This window comes from Girardinichthys multiradiatus, chromosome 4 (genome assembly GCF_021462225.1).
Source record: "Girardinichthys multiradiatus isolate DD_20200921_A chromosome 4, DD_fGirMul_XY1, whole genome shotgun sequence".
Classification (NCBI taxonomy): Eukaryota; Metazoa; Chordata; class Actinopteri; order Cyprinodontiformes; family Goodeidae; genus Girardinichthys; species Girardinichthys multiradiatus.
This window is the reverse complement of record NC_061797.1, coordinates 41649627-41669365: the sequence shown is the minus strand read 5'-3', so window position 1 is coordinate 41669365 and position 19739 is coordinate 41649627. Positions and strand designations below refer to the sequence as shown.

The 19739-nt window shown below is 43.4% G+C and overlaps 1 protein-coding gene across 1 annotated transcript in view; it reads left to right on the top strand.

Moving 5' to 3' along the window:
* The window catches only part of hcn4 (hyperpolarization activated cyclic nucleotide-gated potassium channel 4), a 118541-nt gene extending 100990 nt beyond the window's left edge, over window positions 1-17551 (top strand). The window contains exons 7-8 of the mRNA XM_047362542.1: window positions 12529-12693; window positions 13846-17551. Coding sequence (XP_047218498.1) covers window positions 12529-12693; window positions 13846-16118 — 2438 coding nt within the window. The 3' untranslated portion in view covers window positions 16119-17551. The remainder of the gene's footprint in view (window positions 1-12528; window positions 12694-13845) is intronic.
* The last annotated feature ends 2188 nt before the right edge of the window (window positions 17552-19739 follow it).

Below are 19739 nucleotides of genomic sequence, written 5' to 3'. Positions count from 1 at the left end.
GCACTATAACTTTGGAAAAGCAAAACACTCCAGATATCATGAGAAGGTCTTCAACCAAAATCAAATAAAGCTGGGATAACGGGAATGAACTTGTGGAGCTCATGTAGCTCAAGTGCTACTGAGCACAAGAACTGAAAGGAAACTCATGAGTAGGTACTACAATACTTAAAATCTTCCCATTTACCAATCTACTTATAGACAAAATGTTTAGCCAATGTCATTTATTTTAAAAACCTGTGGATTAAATTTATATAAAATCCAAAAATGTGTTACTGATTGCGTACTGATTTAAAAATCCAAAGATAGCAGCCTTTTCACCCCTTCCTATCCTGCCTCTCTTTTTTACTCACTCACTCACTCACTCACTCACTCACTCACTCACTCACTCACTCACTCACTCACTCACACACACACACAAAGACTTGCAACCCATTCTCCTTTTTAAGAGCTGATGCAGTGACTCAAGGGAACCATCTTTCCAATTAAGAGCTCAGGACACGTGGGCTGCACAATCATGCAGCGAACCGGTCATGTGTGTTCCTACCAAGGTCACAGTGCCTGATGTCTCAGTCCTCCCTTCCCAGAACAACATCCAATTTTATTGGTGCCATTCAATTTTAATGAATGGATTGTGCCCTAAGTGTGAAAATGAAACACATTATAGTTCATGGTGGAAACATTTTGTATAAAAGGTTGCCCTGTTAAATTGAGCTTCAGGAATAAATATAACTGCTAGCCCTTTTTTCTAAATGCCGCTTTTAGTCAATGAAAATATCACACACTCAATTATATCTCCATTTTATTTACAACCATGATACCATAGATTTCAACTAGCAGAACCTGCAATTTTGGGTGATTGTTAAGTACCTCATCAAGACCATAGAAAAATGGGTTAGTGTTGAAGCAGCTGTCAGTTTCAGGAGAACACACACGCCCCTCTCAGAATTCAGGCTGAGCAACTAAGCCTGTTCCATAATTTCATGCAGGATTTGGGGAGTATTACCATGAGTTGCATGAGATGTGAGCAAGCAGTGGAAGTGGAGCATATGTAAATAAATTGAACATAACTTGTGGTGTCCATAAAAGCAGTTTTGAGCTAAGCAGTGCAATGGGGACAATTCATATATATATATATATATATATATATATACACTGCTCAAAAAATAAAGGGAACACTCAAATAACACATCCTAGATCTGAATGGATGAAATAATCTCATTGAATACTTTGTTCTGTAGAAAGTTGAATGTTCTGACAACAAAATCACATGCCATGCGGCCCTCCAAAGAAATGCCACCCCACACCATTACTGACCCACTGCCAGTCATGCTGAAGGATGCTGCAGGCAGCAGATCGCTCTCCACAGTGTCTCCAGACTGTGTCACGTGTGCTCAGTGTGAACCTGCTTTCATCTGTGAAGAACACAGGGTGCCAGTTGCGAATTTGCCAATCCTGGTGTTCTCTGGCAAACTGCAAGCGTCCTGCACGGTGTTGGGTTGTGAGCACAACCCCCATTTGTGGACGTCGGGCCCTCATACCATCCTCATGGAGTCAGTTTCTAACCGTTTGTGCAGACACATGCACATTTGTGGCCTGCTGGGGGTCCTTTTGTAGGGATCTGGCAGTGCTCCTCCCGTTCCTCCTTACACAAAGGCGGAGGTAGCGGTCCTGCTGTTGGGTTGTTGCCCTCCTACGGCCTCCTCCACGTCTCCTGGTGTACTGGCCTGTCTCCTGCTAGCCCCTCCAGGCTCTGGACACTAGGCTGACAGACACAGCAAACCTTCTTGCCACAGCTGGCATTGATGTGCCATCCTGGATGAGCTGCACTACCTGAGCCACTTGTGTGGGCTATAGAGTCCGTCTCATGCTACCACGAGTGTGAAAGCACCACCAACATTCAAAAGTTACCAAAATATCAACCAGAAAGCATACGTAGTGAGAAGTGGTCTGTGGTCCGCACCTGCAGCACCGCTCCTTTATTGACTGTGTCTTGCTAATCGCCAAAGATTTCCCCCTGTTGTCTATTCCATTTGCACAACAGCATGTGAAATTGATTGTCAATCAGTGTTGCTTCCTAAGTGGACAGTTTGACTTCACAGAAGTTTGATTTACTTGGAGTCATATTGTGTTGTTTAAGTGTTCCCTTCTATATATATATACAGGGGTTGGACAATGAAACTGAAACACCTGTCATTTTAGGGTGGGAGGTTTCATGGCTAAATTGGACCAGCCTGGTAGCCAGTCTTCATTGATTGCACATTGCACCAGTAAGAGCAGAGTGTGAAGGTTCAATTAGCAGGGTAAGAGCACAGTTTTGCTCAAAATATTGAAAAGCACACAACATTATGGGTGACATACCAGAGTTCAAAAGAGGACAAATTGTTGGTGCACGTCTTGCTGGCGCATCTGTGACCAAGACAGCAAGTCTTTGTGATGTATCAAGAGCCACGGTATCCAGGGTAATGTCAGCATACCACCAAGAAGGACGGACCACATCCAACAGGATTAACTGTGGACGCAAGAGGAAGCTGTCTGAAAGGGATGTTCGGGTGCTAACCCGGATTGTATCCAAAAAACATAAAATCACGGTTGCCCAAATCACGGCAGAATTAAATGTGCACCTCAACTCTCCTGTTTCCACCAGAACTGTCCGTCGGGAGCTCCACAGGGTCAATATACACGGCCAGGCTGCTATAGCCAAACCTTTGGTCACTCATGCCAATGCCAAACGTTGGTTTCAATGGTGCAAGGAGCGCAAATATTGGGCTGTGGACAATGTGAAACATGTATTGTTCTCTGATGAGTCCACTTTTACTGTTTTCCCCACATCCTGGAGAGTTACGGTGTGGAAAAGCCCCAAAGAAGCGTACCACCCAGACTGTTGCATGCCCAGAGTGAAGCATGGGGGTGGATCAGTGATGGTTTAGGCTGCCATATCATGGCTTTTCCTTGGCCCAATACTTGTGCTAGATGGGCGCGTCACTGCCAAGGACTACCGAACCATTCTTGAGGACCATGTGCATCCAATGGTTCAAACATTGTATCCTGAAGGCGGTGCTGTGTATCAGGATGACAATGCACCAATACACACAGCAAGACTGGTGAAAGATTGGTTTGATGAACATGAAAGTGAAGTTGAACATCTCCCATGGCCTGCACAGTCACCAGATCTAAATATTATTGAGCCACTTTGGGGTGTTTTGGAGGAGCGAGTCAGGAAACATTTTCCTCCACCAGTATCACGTAGTGACCTGGCCACTACCCTGCAAGAAGAATGGCTTACAATTGGACACACCTTCTCATTTAAAGAGTTTTCTTTATTTTTATGACTATGAATATTGTAGCTTCACACTGAAGGCATCAAAACTATGAATTAACACATGTGGAATTATATACTGAACAAAAAAGTGTGAAACAACTGAAAATATGTCTTATATTCTAGGTTCTTCAAAGTAGCCACGTTTTGCTTTGATTACTGCTCCGCACACTCTTGGCATTCTGTCGATGAGCTTCAAGAGGTAGTCACCTGAAATGGTTTTCCAACCTCGTCTTGAAGGAGTTCCCAGAGATGCTTAGCACTTGTTGGCCCCTTTGCCTTCACTCTGAGGTCCAGCTCACCCCAAACCATCTCAATTGGGTTCAGGTCCGGTGACTATGGAGGCCAGGTTATCTGGCGCAGCACCCCATCACTCTCGTTTTTGGTCAAATAGCCCTTACACAGCCTGGAGGTGTGTTTGGGGTCATTGTCCTGTTGAAAGATAAATGATGGTCCAACTAAACGCAAACCGGATGGAATAGCATTCCGCTGCAAGATGCTGTGGTAGCCGTGCTGGTTCAGTATCCCTTCAATTTTGAAAAAAGCCCCAACAGTGTCACCACCAAAGCACCCCAACACCATCACACCTCCTCCTCCATGCTTCACGGTGGGAACCAGGCATGTAGAGTCCATCTGTTCACCTCTTCTGCCCCGCACAAAGACACGGTGGTTGGAACCAAAGATCTCAAACTTGGACTCATCAGACCAAAGCATAGATTTCCACTGGTTTAATGTCCATTCCTTGTGTTCTTTAGCCCAAACAAGTCTCTTCTGCTTGTTGCCTGTCCTCAGCAGTGGTTTCCTAGCAGCTATTTTAACATGAAGGCCTTATTCACACAGTCTCCTCTTAACAGTTGTTCTAGAGATGTGTCTGCTGCTAGAACTCTGTGTGGCATTGACCTGTTCTCTAATCTGAGCTGCTGTTAACCTGCGATTTCTGAGGCTGTTGACTCGGATGAACTTATCGTCCGCAGCAGAGGTGACTCTTGGTCTTCCTTTCCTGGGGCGGTCCTCATGTGAGCCAGTTTCTTTGTAGCGCTTGATGGTTTTTGCGACTGCACATGGGGACACTTTCAAAGTTTTCTCAATTGTTCAGACTGACTGACCTTCATTTCTTAAAGTAATGATGGCCACTCGTTTTTCTTTACTTAGCTGCTTTTTTCTTGCCATAATACAAATTCTAACAGTCTATTCAGTAGGACTATCAGCTGTGTACTGTATCCACCTCCTGCACAACACAACTGATGGTCCCAACCCCATTTATAAGGCTGGAAATCCCACTTATTAAACCTGACAGGGCACACCTGTGAAGTGAAAACCATTTCAGGTGACAACCTCTTGAAGCTCATCAACAGAATGCCAAGAGTGTGCAGAGCAGTAATCAAAGCAAAAGGTGGCTACTTTGAAGAACCTAGAATATAAGACATATTTTTAGTTGTTTCACACTTTTTTGTTTAGTATATAATTCCACATGTGTTAATTCATAGTTTTGATGCCTTCAGTGTGAAGCTACAATATTCATAGTCATGAAAATAAAGAAAACTCTTTAAATGAGAAGGTGTGTCCAAACCTTTGCTCTCTAGTGTATATATTGAAGAGTGCACATTTTTGGTTATTGTTTTGTAACCTCAGCTTGTTTTAATTCAGTCCCTTACCTGTGTGGTTGTTTGTTCTTTGTTATGTTGTTTGTTCACTAATGTTCTTTAACGAATGTCTGAGGCCTTTACAGGACAGCTGCATTTATACTGAGAATTATTGTACACAGGTAGACTCAATTAACTACTTAGGGGACTTCTACGACACTTCACTTTTTTTACTTCTGAAAACCACAGCTCAAATTATGTTTGTCTATAGCACTTAAACTCACATCAAATGCATTGAACTTTGTGGTAGTAATTGGGTGAAGATTCATTTTATTTGATTAAATTAACTTATAATACTGACGTATATCGTACAAATTTCCATATAAAGTATTTTCACATATAATAAACGTAATTTCCCCCAGTTATGCAATGCAATAATGCCTGGGATTTAACGTGCCCAAGTTTTGAAATTATAGCAATAATCAGTCATCCTCTCAACATGGTTTGTTTTTGACTTCTCTGCTATTTAAAAAGTCAGATTTTCTCAGCTTTGTATTACAAGTAATTTAAGTTAGATGGCAGACCCATATTTTAGGTTTTAAGCATTGTGAAAAATTACCATTGTGATGCAAAAAAGCACATCTAAATTGTGCTATGACATCTCCGTAATTTTCTCAGTGATAAATGTTTAAGGCTTCAGCCTGCATTTTGCTCTATAACTGTCAGAAACATCTACTGATGTTTTTTTGTTTTGTTTACTAGACCAAAACAGTTCAATAGCGCCATGTATTGTATTTTTGGTTCCTATTAAAGTTCACATGGCCCTCATAGTGCGTATGTTTCAGTTGCTTTCTGCAAAGACCATCGGATAAAGCCAAAGGGCTCACTGCAGCTCAATACCTCATCCAGGCAGTGTTGGCTTCATCCAGAAAGCCACGGGACAAGAGGATTTAATACAGAGCTGCAATGCTCCTCTCCAGAGGGGATTACTGGAGCTGTGTGTTGGGAAATGGACCCCCAGCACAGCTATGGCCAAGGCTGCAAGGTCACACTTAGGTTCCCAGAGCACACAGAAAAGTACACAAAGGCTTGTGGTTCTTTTACAGTTTTCACATTTTCAATGTTGTCTAGTTATCCACTCTAAACATGTTCATTTCCCTGCGTTCTCTCTTACACACATAGATATAGTCCAGCAGTGCACATAAGGTTGTGTTTCTTTGATTCGCCTATAGCTGTCCTGTCAAATTGAATATTTTCCCATTATATTATATATATTATTATTATCCCATTATAGTTCCCTATTACAGTTTTCAAACCAGTGAACACAATCCTAAACCCTTTGCACTTGTGGGAAATTCACAAAGCAATGTAACCTGCCCCAGTTTGTGCAGCTGTTTTGCAGTATTTGCTTTACTGCTGAACTGGATTTACAAAGTAGATTGCACTAAATGCTGACAGAAGCATACAAGCCCCTCAAGTCTTTTTGCATCAGGTTTCAGTTATCCATTTAAGCCACAAACACATCAGGTGCTGAAGCAATCAAAAAGACAGAAAAATGCTTTGCTTTTTATAAATATATTAATTAACAGATCAAAGTAGGTCCTGACCTGTGTTCCTAAAAACCTTTAGAACAACATATGACAGGAAAAATCCCATTGGAATTTCTAAATTAAAGCGATGTTGCCGATTGTAAAAAGTGGAATGATGCATCCATTTAACCAATCACAAATAAAAAAAACACTCATTTGTGTAAATGTTTTATCCAAATTATTATATGTAGATATACTTCATAAACTACAGCCTACAGTCCCTTGTCTGCCACCCAGTGCAGCAGCCAAACTGGGCTAAGATCTCTCACTGCACCTTTCTTAAGCTGCACTATAAGAAGGAATCTTATTCACAGAGGTAGTTTATATTGGTTCTGCATAAATATTGCATATGTATATGAGTTCTAGCTTCTGCTTGTGAAGCATCTGTCAGAATTTTCAAAAGCGTTTGTGTGCCATATCTAAAACAGTGACATGATTTTTAAAACAGTTTAGACAGTTTATTCGATTAACCTAATAATTTGTAATATAGTCAGCCAGACCTCATTAGAAGAGAGAATGCATTTTATCTCCTGGGGCTTATTTGACATGTATTTTTTGAACAGCCAACAAAGCAACAGGTCACAGTTATTCTCTTTGTTTTCTCCTGAGCCAAAATTACCACCAGCTTTCAGGAAATGGCAATCTTCCCTGCTATATAAGACAAACAGCTCTGGTTTTTGTTACAGTAGATTATAACTTTGGCTATAATTTACATAAATATGCATAAATATGGGCTGGTGTACCCCTAAATGAATGCATAATGCCATATTTAAATTTAAGCAAACTGTGTCAGTGCTGAGATGCTACTTGCCTATATTAGGACTATCTTAGGCTGTTTTTTTTCTATTCAAAACATTGCTGTAAAGGTTTTCCCCGCAGCATTTAAAATAATAGTTATGTACATCAGCAAATTTAAAAATAAACAATGGTGATTAAAATTTTCAATGAGGGCACACGATCAATCAGATTGTGTGTAAAACGTACTAAGTGAGTTTATACATGTGTGATGGTAGAGTTAAGCAATCTGATTTGGACTTACTGATTTCAATTGAACAAAGTAAAATAAAAGCTACAGTAGTTCACTTTATAGGAATATAAACCCCTTCACCCATAGGTTGGCTCTTAGGAAAGAAGGATAGCATGTGTGTAAATGTTCTGCTGAGAAAGACGATGGAAGATTGCAGTCACAGAAAACAAGGGAAGAGGATGAATGACAGCCAAAATAGAATATAGAAAAATACAATACCGGTCAAACGTTTTTGATACACTTTCTCACTTAATGGGTCTCTTTATTTTCATGACTATTTACATCGTAGATTTTAACCAAAGGCAACCAAACTATGAATGACCACACATTGAATTATGTAGGAAAATAAAAGTTTTAATAACTTTAAACATTTTTATATTTTACATTCTTCAAAATAGCCACCCTTTGCTCTGATGACTCCTTTGTTCTCTTGGCATTCTCTCCATGAGCTTAATGAGGTGGTCGCCTGAAATGGTTTCCAAAGCGTCTTGAAAGAACCTCCCAGAGGTTCACTGAAAAACGGCTGAAGGTTAATATTTCAGTTATGTTTATGTTGAAAGATTTGGCTGACAACAGAAACATGCATGTAAGACCAAACATATGAATCAACATACACACTATGCAGAAAGTTAAATTAAGCAATATATTCAGACCCAAAGCTTTATAAATGGCACTTAGTGCTACCCTGATTGGATTACGAGTTACAATTTTAATGCTGAAAGGAAAATCGAAACTTTATGTTCTTTAATTTCATCAGTAGCGAATTGAGTAAATAACAGATGTATGGTCAATATTCAATAAATGGACGGCAATACTCAGTTTTGTTTAATGCACAGTTTAGCAAATCTGAAACAAAGCTTACCATACCAGATTGTCACACTGTTTGGCGTGACAAATTGCTTACATTTTGTGAAACATTACAATATTTTCTGTGTTAATAGATATAGTGAAACACACAATGCTCAATTTTACAATTAATCTCTCAGTTGCATTGTAAAATCAGTACATACAGTGCCTTACAAAAGTATTAATACCCCTTGAACTTATTAATATTTCATCAAGTTACAGCCTCAGGTGTACCCTGCTCTTTCCATTTTCAAATGATGGATTGATCAGAGGTCCGTCATGCGTTAAAGTTTGGTATATTTTTTTGTAACTTCACCCTGCTTTTAACTTTTTCCTTGCACTTCACTCCTGTTTGTTTACTGATGTTCTCTAACAAATTTTGAGGCCTTCGCAGAACAGCTGGATTTATGCTGATATTAAATTACATGCAGTTCGACTGTTTACTAATTAGGTGAACGTTACTGAAAGTAGCGTTTTGCACGGGATTTTATTTAGGGGTACAACAGTAAAGGACTGTACCACACTACTCAGATTTTTATTTGTAGAAAAAATAAAACCCTCGTACTCGTACTCGTCGTCTTCCGCTTATCCGGGACCGGGTCGCGGGGGCAGCAGACTCAGCAGAGACGCCCAGACGTCCCTCTCCCCAGACACCTCTTCCAGCTCCTCCGGGTGGAGCCCAAGGTGTTCCCAGGCCAGCCGAGAGACATAGTCCCTCCAGCGTGTCCTGGGCCGTCCCCTGGGCCTCCTCCCGGTGGGACGTGCCTGGAACACCTCCCGAGGAAGGCGTCCAGGAGGCATCCGGTATAGATGCCCGAGCTCCTCTCGATGTGGATGAGCAACGGCTCTACTCCGAGCCCCTCCCGGATGGCCGAGCTCCTCACCCTATCTCTAAGGGAGTGCTCGGCCACCCTACGGAGGAAACTCCTTTCAGCTGCTTGTATCTGGGATCTCGTTCTTTCGGTCATGACCCAAAGTTCATGGCCATAGGTGAGGGTAGGAACGTAAACCGACCGGTAAATCGAGAGCTTTGCTTTTTGGCTCAGCTCTCTCTTCACCACAAAGGACCGGCACAGTGCCCCCATTACTGCATCAGCCGCACCGATCCGTCTGTCGATCTCCCGCTCCATTTTTCCCCCACTCGTGAACAAGACCCCGAGATACTTAAACTCCTCCACTTGAGGCAGGAACTCCCCTCCAACCTGAAGAGGACAAGCCACCCTTTTCCGGTCGAGTACCACGGCCTCGGACTTGGAGGAGCTGATCTTCATCCCAGCCGCTTCACACTCTTCACCGCTGCGAACCGCCACAGCGCATGCTGTAGGTCTTGGCTAGAGGGGGCCAGCAGGACCACGTCATCTGCAAAAAGAAGAGACGAAATCCACTGGTCCCCAAACCAGACCCCCTCTGGCCCTTGGCTGCGTCTAGACCGGTGACAAAGGGCAGCCCTGCCGGAGTCCAACATGCACCGGGAATAGGTCCGACTTAGTGCCGGCAATGCGGACCAAACTCCTGCTCCGCTCGTACAGGGACTGGATGGCCCCTAATAAAGGGCCCCCGATTCCATACTCCTGGAGCACCCCCCACAGGGCACCATGAGGGACATGACTCCCATGAACCCTCGAGTACCCTGTAGAGGGTATAGAGCTGGTCCAGTGTTCCACGGCCGGGACGAAAACCACACTGCTCCTCCTGAAGCCGAGGTTCGACTATCGGCCGGACTCTCCTCTCCAATACCCTGGCGTAGGCCTTACCAGGGAAGCTGAGGAGTGTGATCCCCCTGTAGTTGGAACACACCCTCCGGTCCCCCTTCTTATGAACGGGGACCACCACCCCAGTCTGCCAGTCCAGAGGCACTGTACCCGACCGCCACGGAATGTTGAAGAGGCGTGTCAACCATGACAGCCCAACAACATCCAGAGATTCGAGGTACTCAGGGCGTATTTCATCCACCCCTGAAGCCTTGCCACCGCGGAGCTTTTTAACCACCTCGGTGACTTCAGCCTGGGTGATGAAAGAGTCCAACCCCGAGTCCCCAGCTTCTGTTTCCGTGATGGCAGGATTGAGGCAGGATTGAGGAGATCCTCGAAGTACTCCTTCCACCGCCCGATAATGTCCCTAGATGAGGTCAGCAGCTCCCCACCCCCATTATAAACAGTGTTGGCGAAGCACTGCTTCCCCCTCCTGAGGCGCCGGACGGTTTGCCAGAATCGCTTCGAGGCCAACCGGTAGTCCTTCTCCATGGCCTCACTGAACTCCTCCCAGGCCCGAGTTTTTGCCTCTGCCACAGCCGGGCCGCAGCACGCTTGGCCTCACGGTACCCGTCAGCCGCCTCGGGAGTCCCACAAGCCAACCACAGCCGATAGGACTCCTTCTTCAGCTTGACAGCATCCCTTACTGCCGGTGTCTACCAACGGGTTCTGGGATTGCCGCCGTGACCTTACGGCCGCCGCTACGGGCAGCAGCATCGACAATAGATGCGGAGAACATGGTCCACTTGGACTCTATGTCTCCAACATCCCCCGGGATCTGGTCAAAGCTCTCCCGGAGGTGGGAGTTGAATACATCCCTGGCCGAGGGCTCCGCCAGGCGTTCCCAGCAGACCCTCACTATGCGCTTGGGCCTGCCAAGTCTGTCCAGCTTTCTCCTCCTCCAGCGGATCCAACTCACCACCAGGTGGTGATCAGTGGACAGCTCAGCCCCTCTCTTCACCCGAGTGTCCAAAACATGCGGCCGAAGGTCTGATGATATGACAACAAAGTCTATCATCGACCTCCTGCCTAGGTTGTCTTGGTGCCAAGTGCACTGATGGACACTCTTATGTTTGAACATGGTGTTCCTTATGGATAATTCGTGACTAGCACAGAAGTCCAATAACGAAACACCACTCGGATTCAGATCAGGGAGGTCGTTCCTTCCGATCACGTCTCTCTAGGTGTCACTGTCGTTTCCCACTTGGGCGTTGAAGTCCCCCAGCACAATAATGGAGTCCCCGGGAGGGGCACTATCCAGCACCCCCGACAGGGACACCAAGAAGGCCGGGTACTCCGCACTACAGCTCGGCCTGTAGGCCGAGACGACAGTCAGAGACCTATCCCCAACCCGAAGGCGCAGGGATACGACCCTCTTATCCACTGGGGTAAACCCCAACACGAGACGGCTGAGCTGGGAGGCAACAAGCAAACCCACACCAGCCCGCCGCCTCTCCCCGTGGGCCACTCTAAAGTAGAAGAGAGTCCAACATCTCTCAAGGAGATGGGTTCCAGAGTCCACGCTGTGCGTGGAGGCGAGCCCGACTATTTCTAGTCAATATTTCTCGACCTCCCGCACAAGCTCAGGCTCCTTCCCCCCCAGTGAGGTGACATTCCACGTCCCTAGAGCCAGCCTAAGCATTCGGGGATCGGGCCACTGATGTCTCCACCTTCGTCCGCCACCCAATCCTCTTTGCACCGGTCCCTCACAGTTCCCCCTGCAGGTGGTGTGCCCACTGGGGGATGGCCTCGCGTCTCTCGTTCGGGCTTGGCCCGGCCGTGTCCCGCGAGGAGCAACCCGGCTACCAGGCGCTCTCCGGCGAGTCCCGACCCCAGGCCTGGCTCCAGGGTGGGACCCTGGCCCCGCCGTACCGGGCGACGTCACGTGCCTCGATATTTTCGTCCTCATGAGGGATTCTTGAACCGCTCTTTGTCTGACCCATCACCTAGAGCCTGTTTGCCATGGGAGACCCTACCAGGGGCATTTAGGCCACAGACAACAATTGGATATTTGGATACTTACTACTTCTGAAACTTTTTGCTGAGATTTAGGGAAGCTTTTTCTTAAAATCAGGGTGTGTATTTAATAAACCTCAAATGTACCATACATTCCTTAGCAATATGTTAACCTGAGTTACACTAGTACTGTTCAATGAGCCAGAATATGAGCATATAGAAATGTGTGGACTTTTTTTTTTATGTGGAATATAGTTTACTGCACTGACACACTAGCCAAGCAATAATGAAACAACTACCTATTAGTACATCTTTGGTTGAAGGAAAGAGTGGCTCATGACTGGTCTAGTCATCCACAGATATAAAAGTATGTAGCTGTAGCCATTGCACAACTCTTTATATGCATTTTTTAAGTAGCTCTAGAGGGTAATAGTGTCTTATCTGCTGTGTCTTGTTGCAGAGATTTGTTTGCTCACACGAGGCAGGAGGACAGCCAGTGTCCGAGCCGACACATACTGCCGTTTGTACTCTCTCTCTGTGGACAACTTCAATGAGGTTCTTGAGGAGTATCCTATGATGAGAAGGGCCTTTGAGACTGTTGCCCTGGACCGACTGGACCGAATCGGTGAGGAAATTAGCATAACAACACTGAGATTACTTAAAACAGCATGCACATAAAAGCAAGGTTTAAAAAATAATGATATTCAGTGACATTTGCTGTAACCTTCAATGCTTTTGAAGGCTATAGTGGGAAACAGGAGAAATGGCATGTTCTTACTAAAACTTAAAGTCATCTGCATGCTAACATGAAGATAGGGCTTTGAGGTTTTAAAATCCCTGCATGGCTTCTCTTACATATGCAAATGATATTCTCTCTGCATCCATCATTGTTCCCAAGCTCAGTCTGACAGTTGAAAACCTCACAGTAAAAGGCATGCTGGTATTATCATTCAACCAATCATGTCTTGCTCTGTTTTACTTTCATCTAGGTTTTGAATGGAAGATAGGAAATTTGCTTAAGGGGTTTATTTTGTAGAAAATGGCTGCTTTGAAATGATGCAGTTAGCTGATAGTAATATTTTTGTGAAATCATCCTGCTTGTGCTTTTTTACCACTGTGTTTGATACTCATTTTCACTCAGACAGTCTAAAATCCTCTGTTGTCCAGATGGTCTTTACATAATCTGATTTGGGGTATGCGACATGAAAAACGGGTGTGGTTACATTGCAAAACACCTACTGCTACTTGTCATAGTAGAAACTAGAGAAACTAATACAGATGTAAATGTTTTACATAGTTTTTTTTTATTGGCCAGATTTATTTTAATGCCTCTTGAAAACAGCCATTTCAAAGTGAGTAAGTGTGAGTTAGCAGTTGCAATGCCAGTCATAATGACACACATTTTTCCTTCAGGGGAGTAAAGGAGCTCACAGTTAAGAAGAATGAAATTAAAATAGAGCATGCGCTCAGATTGCTTGAAGGCAATTTTGCAACAGAAGTGTGACATTTCGATATCAATATATTTTTTTTCATGTATAACATTTAAACAAGTTTAACACTGAAAACACTTGCAGTTCAGCAGCTCAAATCTGCCTGGTAAATATAATCCTATACCTACTATTTCAAAAGAGCTCATTGAAAACATAGTTACTGAAAAAGTCTTGGAATATCATCTTGTTTTAAACAGCAATTAATATCTACCTACATTCTCTTCTCTTTCTTTTCTCACATCTAACTGGTTATGTTTGCTTTTGTCTCTTGGAATTTTCTTTTAAAGGGAAGAAAAATTCCATTCTTCAACACAAGGTACAACATGATCTCAGCTCAGGGGTACTCAACTACCAAGAGAATGAAATCATCCAGCAGATTGTGCAACATGACAGGGACATGGCCCACTGCGCCCACCTCATGCAGAACGCTCCCCCACAGACGCCCCCATCACCAACCCCTGTCATCTGGGCCCCCCTAATCCAGGCACCTCTCCAGGCTGCTGCTGCCACCACCTCAGTAGCCATTGCATTGACACATCATCCCCACCTCCCACCAACACTCTTCAGACCTCCACCATCTGTTCTCAGTTCTCTAAAGGACCCATCTACCAGACTTCGAAAGTTCCAACCATTTGTTTCATCATCCACAGCACCTGGCTCTTCTGGGGATTCTCTCTCTAGCACACCCACTAAGCTATGCTCTGGGGTGGACATGTCATTGCTTGCCTCTTTTCGGGCTCAGCATATGACGTCTGGTTCTGGAACAATTGGCTCAACCCGGCAAGGCTCTGGCTTGGGAAGCCAGCGGGGACCTAATGGAACTGGGTCTGTGTCAGATGAAGGGGGGACCAACGTCTTCCCTTTTGGTCAACACTCTTCCTCTGGATCTCCCTCTTCTAGTATGGCACAACTTCACCCACAACCACAGCATCAACAACCCTTTCGATCCAGCACCCCACCCCTTTCAAATCTCTTCCACCAAGCACCTGTAGGTGGAAGCACAGGGTCAGGACTAAGTGGAGGAGCAGTTGGGGCATGTGGGGGTGCTACAGGGTGGTCTTCTGGATGTGCAGTTGGAAGTTCTGTTGAAGGAGCCTCTGGTGGAGACACTACTTGGGCTGGGGAGGACTTCACAACTGGTGTAACAGACATTACTTCTAGGGGGCACTTTCACTTCAAAGGAGCCACTGATGGATCTATACATGGAAATACAGGGGATATAGTGGGAGGAGTATTAGAAGGCTCAATGAGAGCAACTTGTGGTAGGTTCACGAGTGGAGCATCCAGTGCATCAGGATCGGGTGTCGCATGTGGTTTAATACAGGACAAAACCAAGAGATCACTAGGAGAAACTTCTAGAGTATCAGCTGAAAGAGCTTCCAGAGGATCAATGAGTGGGACTTCACGAGAATCACTGGTATTTACAAACCCTGGGGGATCATTAGGGAAGATCAGTGATGGGTCATTGGGATCTGTTTTTGATGGGGCCTGTGGGGGAACATTTGGAGGATTTTCCGTTGAAATGGCAATGGGGAATTCGGCAGCATTGCTAGGGAGATCTTCCACTGGATCAGTGAGTAGCCATATAGTAGGAGCCTCGAATGAGCCAGGAGAAACTGCTATTGGAGGACATACTGGAAGAATGATAGGATGTTCATTAGGAAATCAGATAACTTCTACAACTTCACCTGGTTTACCTCCAAGTGGAATTACAGCAGGACTTGTTGGGTCCTCCTTTTGTCAGAGTCCTTTATCTACCAGTCCATCCAATCTTATGTCTAGTCAGATTCTCCCTAACCAACCACATCCCAAGCCTCTGCAGCAGTTTGCTGGAGGAGGTAGGACTACCAGTGGCATAAACCTCTTCCAATCACCCTCACAAGGCTCCCCATCTTGTGTTAGAGGACAGGAAAGTCAGCAGGCTGCTGCTGGTTCCCCACCTTCCATCAGCCACTTTAGCCTGACAGGCCTCCAGTCTGGCTGCTCGCTTCAACAGATGTCACTGGAGAAGTCTGCATTGGCTTCCTTGGCTCAGTATGGTTCAGCAAACGCCTCTCCTTGCCTTACCCCAGTAGCACGCAGTCCTACAGTACAAAGTCCAGTGGCAGGCAGGACTTTTCAATACAGTGACCCTTCAAGTGTTGCGGGATCCCACAGTTCTTTGCTCATGCCTCAGTCTCCTCTCTTTTCACAACTTCCCAGCCTGCCACAAACAGCTGGGAGAGATTCTCCTCTAGCTCCATTTTCTGAGGACCTAAAAGGTTTATCCAGCTCACGCCCATCTTTACCCCAGGAGGTGACGCCTGCCCTGGGCCACCAAACCCCTTGCTCCTCTGTGGAATATAACCCCTCGCCATTTTCCTCACCAACTCTTGTACCCAAACCCTGTAGCTCAATACCGGGGCACATGACTCCTCCAAAACAGGAGTCTCCGGGGACCCTTCACCAGACTCATTCCCCTAGATCATCTCCAGCACCCCCTCCACAGAGGGGCTCTGGTGCCTGCTTGTCAGACCTAGAACCTCAAACTGCTCGATCTAAACTTCCTTCTAATTTGTGAGGATCGATCACACCCTCCTCTGCTCCCCTGAAATGAAACACACAACTAGCAGTACTCATGAGATCCTTTTATGTCGTCAGACTTCATTGTTTTCCACTTCTCATGTTACCAGGATTTTGAATTTGCTGTGAATCCAAAATATTTTACCAGGAAACTCAGAGCTGTAGACTACTCCTTATTTGTTTAATGCATTGTTGTTTTTATTCATATATGCTGTATATAGGGAGATATATTAACTTATTGGTTCATGAAGGGACTGGGAGGGTGTGAAAGTGATCTCAAAGACAGTCCTTTTCTTTATTTGTAAGACTATGCCAAATTCATCTCATACTATTTTGGAAGGGAATCAATGGAATACCTAAAAGTGTTTTTTTATTGCAGGAACCTATGCACTAACACCTGCATGTATAAAGGCTTTTGTGTGTTTTAAGATGTAACTATCAAAGATTTTTAGCTCAAAAGACATGATGTGAGACACATTGACCCTTGTACCTTTTCATTTAGGTTCACATATTGTTGATCCTGAAATGTATTTATTAGATTGTACTTATTTATCCTCTGTATAAACTTTTCAAAACCTTGAAAGATGGAGATGAGATTTTAGGATACCAAAAAAGACTTCTCCAAGTCCCACGATCCCTCTTTTTTACCACTGTGTTGTAGTTACGTGAAAGAGGGGTTTGGTGAGCTACCCTGTGTCTCAGTGTTTCAACATAAGAGAATGTGATGGACGACCTTTCTGCAGAGTCCTCAACCATATTCTAAAAAGTTCACCTTGTCTTCCAAGCTGGTGACACTCAAGTGTATTAAGTTTTTATTGTTTCTCTTCCGGGCCGTACTCAACTGTTAATGTGTGTGTGGCAACAAGTGTGAATAAGTTGGATGCAAGGGAAGAGTTTTGCCAGACTGATCAAAAGTAAGTTTGCCTTTTTTAAACTAAACCTAGGACTTCCAATAACTAGTTTGTGTAATGCATTACGTAGCACTCGAATCATAAAGAAATACTTCTACATTTGATAGTATTAAAGCTCTACGGGAAAGTCACAAAGATTACAATAAAAACTAGATTTTTCTCTCACAATAGGGATCCACACAAAGTTTCAAAACAACATATTAATTCAACAAATAGAATTTATTAAATCAGAAATACATAAATGCTTGAACAAAAATATTCCACTGACAGTTTATTTATTTTAGCATTACTTCCTCTGGTGTTGCTGCATAATGGTCAGCATGAGTGTGTCTCCTTAGTAAATTCTACAAGGTGGTACTGAGTTTGAGATGTTGAATGCATGCATGATGCTTCCATTGAATGCTGTAGCTATGGTTGGTGCACAGAACGCAAATTGTCCCTCAGGGGGTTTAAGAAACTGTTCTGTAACTGAAAAGGCAATTAATTCCATATCGTTGACAAACAATACCTTCAACAGCTATTATTGTAGCCATCGTGTCCTTTAACAAGACAAAGAAGCACTAGCTGAATAGTTCATGAGATAAACCGAACATGCTTTTTCGTAAGCTGCCTGCAACAGCACACTGTTTACTTCAATATTCTAAGTGACACTGTACATTTCTTCAGCTACTTTAAGAAATGTTCAATGTCCAATTTCATTTTTTTTTTTTTGATATTGCTGGCCACTTAGATCTTCGATTAAGCAAATTTTTGATCATATAGCTCATATAGCAAACAAAGTAACGCATAACCACTTTCAGCAGGAAAACCTTAAGTTTCAGTCTAGTTTATGACCTAGCCCATCCGTTCTTTCAAGATGTGCTTGTCTGTTGCCATTATTATGTCATTATCAGGGTTTTGAACCAATTAAGAGTTTGATGCAAGGAAAAATAATTGCCATGTCCACCTAAAGCAGAGTGCTGCTGCAGAGATTATTTCATCTTCCTCCACTAAAATGATAGAAAAAAACATTCACAGACAAATCTGACAGGAATCAGGTTTATACCAAAATACTAATGAAAGAGGTCCTCTTATATTGTATTCGATATTTGTGTGTATTGCATATAAAACAAGGTAAAGGGTGAGTTTCCTTCTGTAACTGCATTAATTGATTTTTAATGGTATTTATCATTATTTGTACAACATTTTGTTTTCATTTGTGTTCACTCTTGTCGCTCATGTAATTATTTCAATCTCAGAAATTGGGAAGTATGTGAATATGTGTCAAAAAGTGATAATGTTACATTTAGAATGCCAAACTTAGATATCAGTGCACAATATAACGATCAGCCGAAACAGAAGCAGTGATAGGAATGTCTGCAGCTCAAATCTGTATTTACAAAAGGCAATATGTATATGCCTGTTTATTTAGTGAGGAGGAAAAAGTTAGCAGAAATATTGTCCAAGAGCAGCCGCTTGGAGACCTGCTAGCTTCCTGAAAACATGTTACTTGGCTCTAAAATGTCATTGGGCGAGAGACGGAGTCTATCAGGACAGGTTGCAGGGCAACATAAAAACACAAAAGGAAAACAACCATGCACGCACACACCTATACTCAATAGAAATTTTGATCAATCAGTTAACCTAGCAGTCATATTTTTGGTCTGTGGGAGGAAGCCAGAGCACCCAAAAAAAACCTACAAATGCACAGGGAGAACATGCAAACTCCATGCAGAAATACCGCAGACCTTGCTGTAAGGCACCAGCTGCGGCACCGTGCAGCCCTACATTGAACCTATTTAACTTAAAAAGGGAAGTGTTTGCCTTTTTACAGCCATGGACATTGACAGGTAGATACAGACGCCATTTCATCATCCATGTATGAAAGTGCATATCTCATTTTAGGTTTTTTAAAATGCTCTTTTTGTGTCAGAAATATGCATTTTAAGATTACTGATTCACATTTTGAAACAATAGAAAGGCTGATTGTGATTTGTTTTTGCCTTATACTTTAACATTATCATTTTTGGACTAGTAGAGTTTAGAAAAATATATATTGTAGATGTTGACATGAAGCCCTGTATAAAAGGGGGTAGTTATGTAAGATCTGCACTATTTCTGGATAATATTTCTACCTGGACCCTTATTGATTTCTAAAAGCTGTCAAATCTTCCCCGCTAAAGCCATATGAATTTGGAATGCAAACGAAGATACCAGAAACTCAAGTAGCAGAATAAAATCAAAGTTCTGAATATTTGATTTATACCTTTTGAGCGATCACTTCTGTTTGAAGCTCAGGAGGATTGTACAACCATTCCCATTTAATTTTGAAGCTCTGCTTAAATTTTCTTGTTTTAAGGCAGTAAAAGATACATTTAAATGGGACATTTTTTGTTTTAACTTAACCAGTCTTAATCTTTATGCCTTTAATTACCTCATGAATATTCATGGATTTGTTGATTTTATATACATCAGCAACCACACAAAGATGATAATTGCTTTTTAGTATATGTCAGTGACAGTTTTACACAATGTAATAAGTATTCCCGTTATACATGATTAGAGACATTCAGATTATGCAGATAATTTCCTGTAAATCTCTAGTGGTGTACAGACCATTAAATGGATGGCCAGACACAATCTTTCAAGAAGTTTTCCGGCAGTCAGGAAAGTGTTTACCAAGCCGAGGGAGGCATCACAAAACTCCCAAAGGAGCGGTGCCGTGTTAT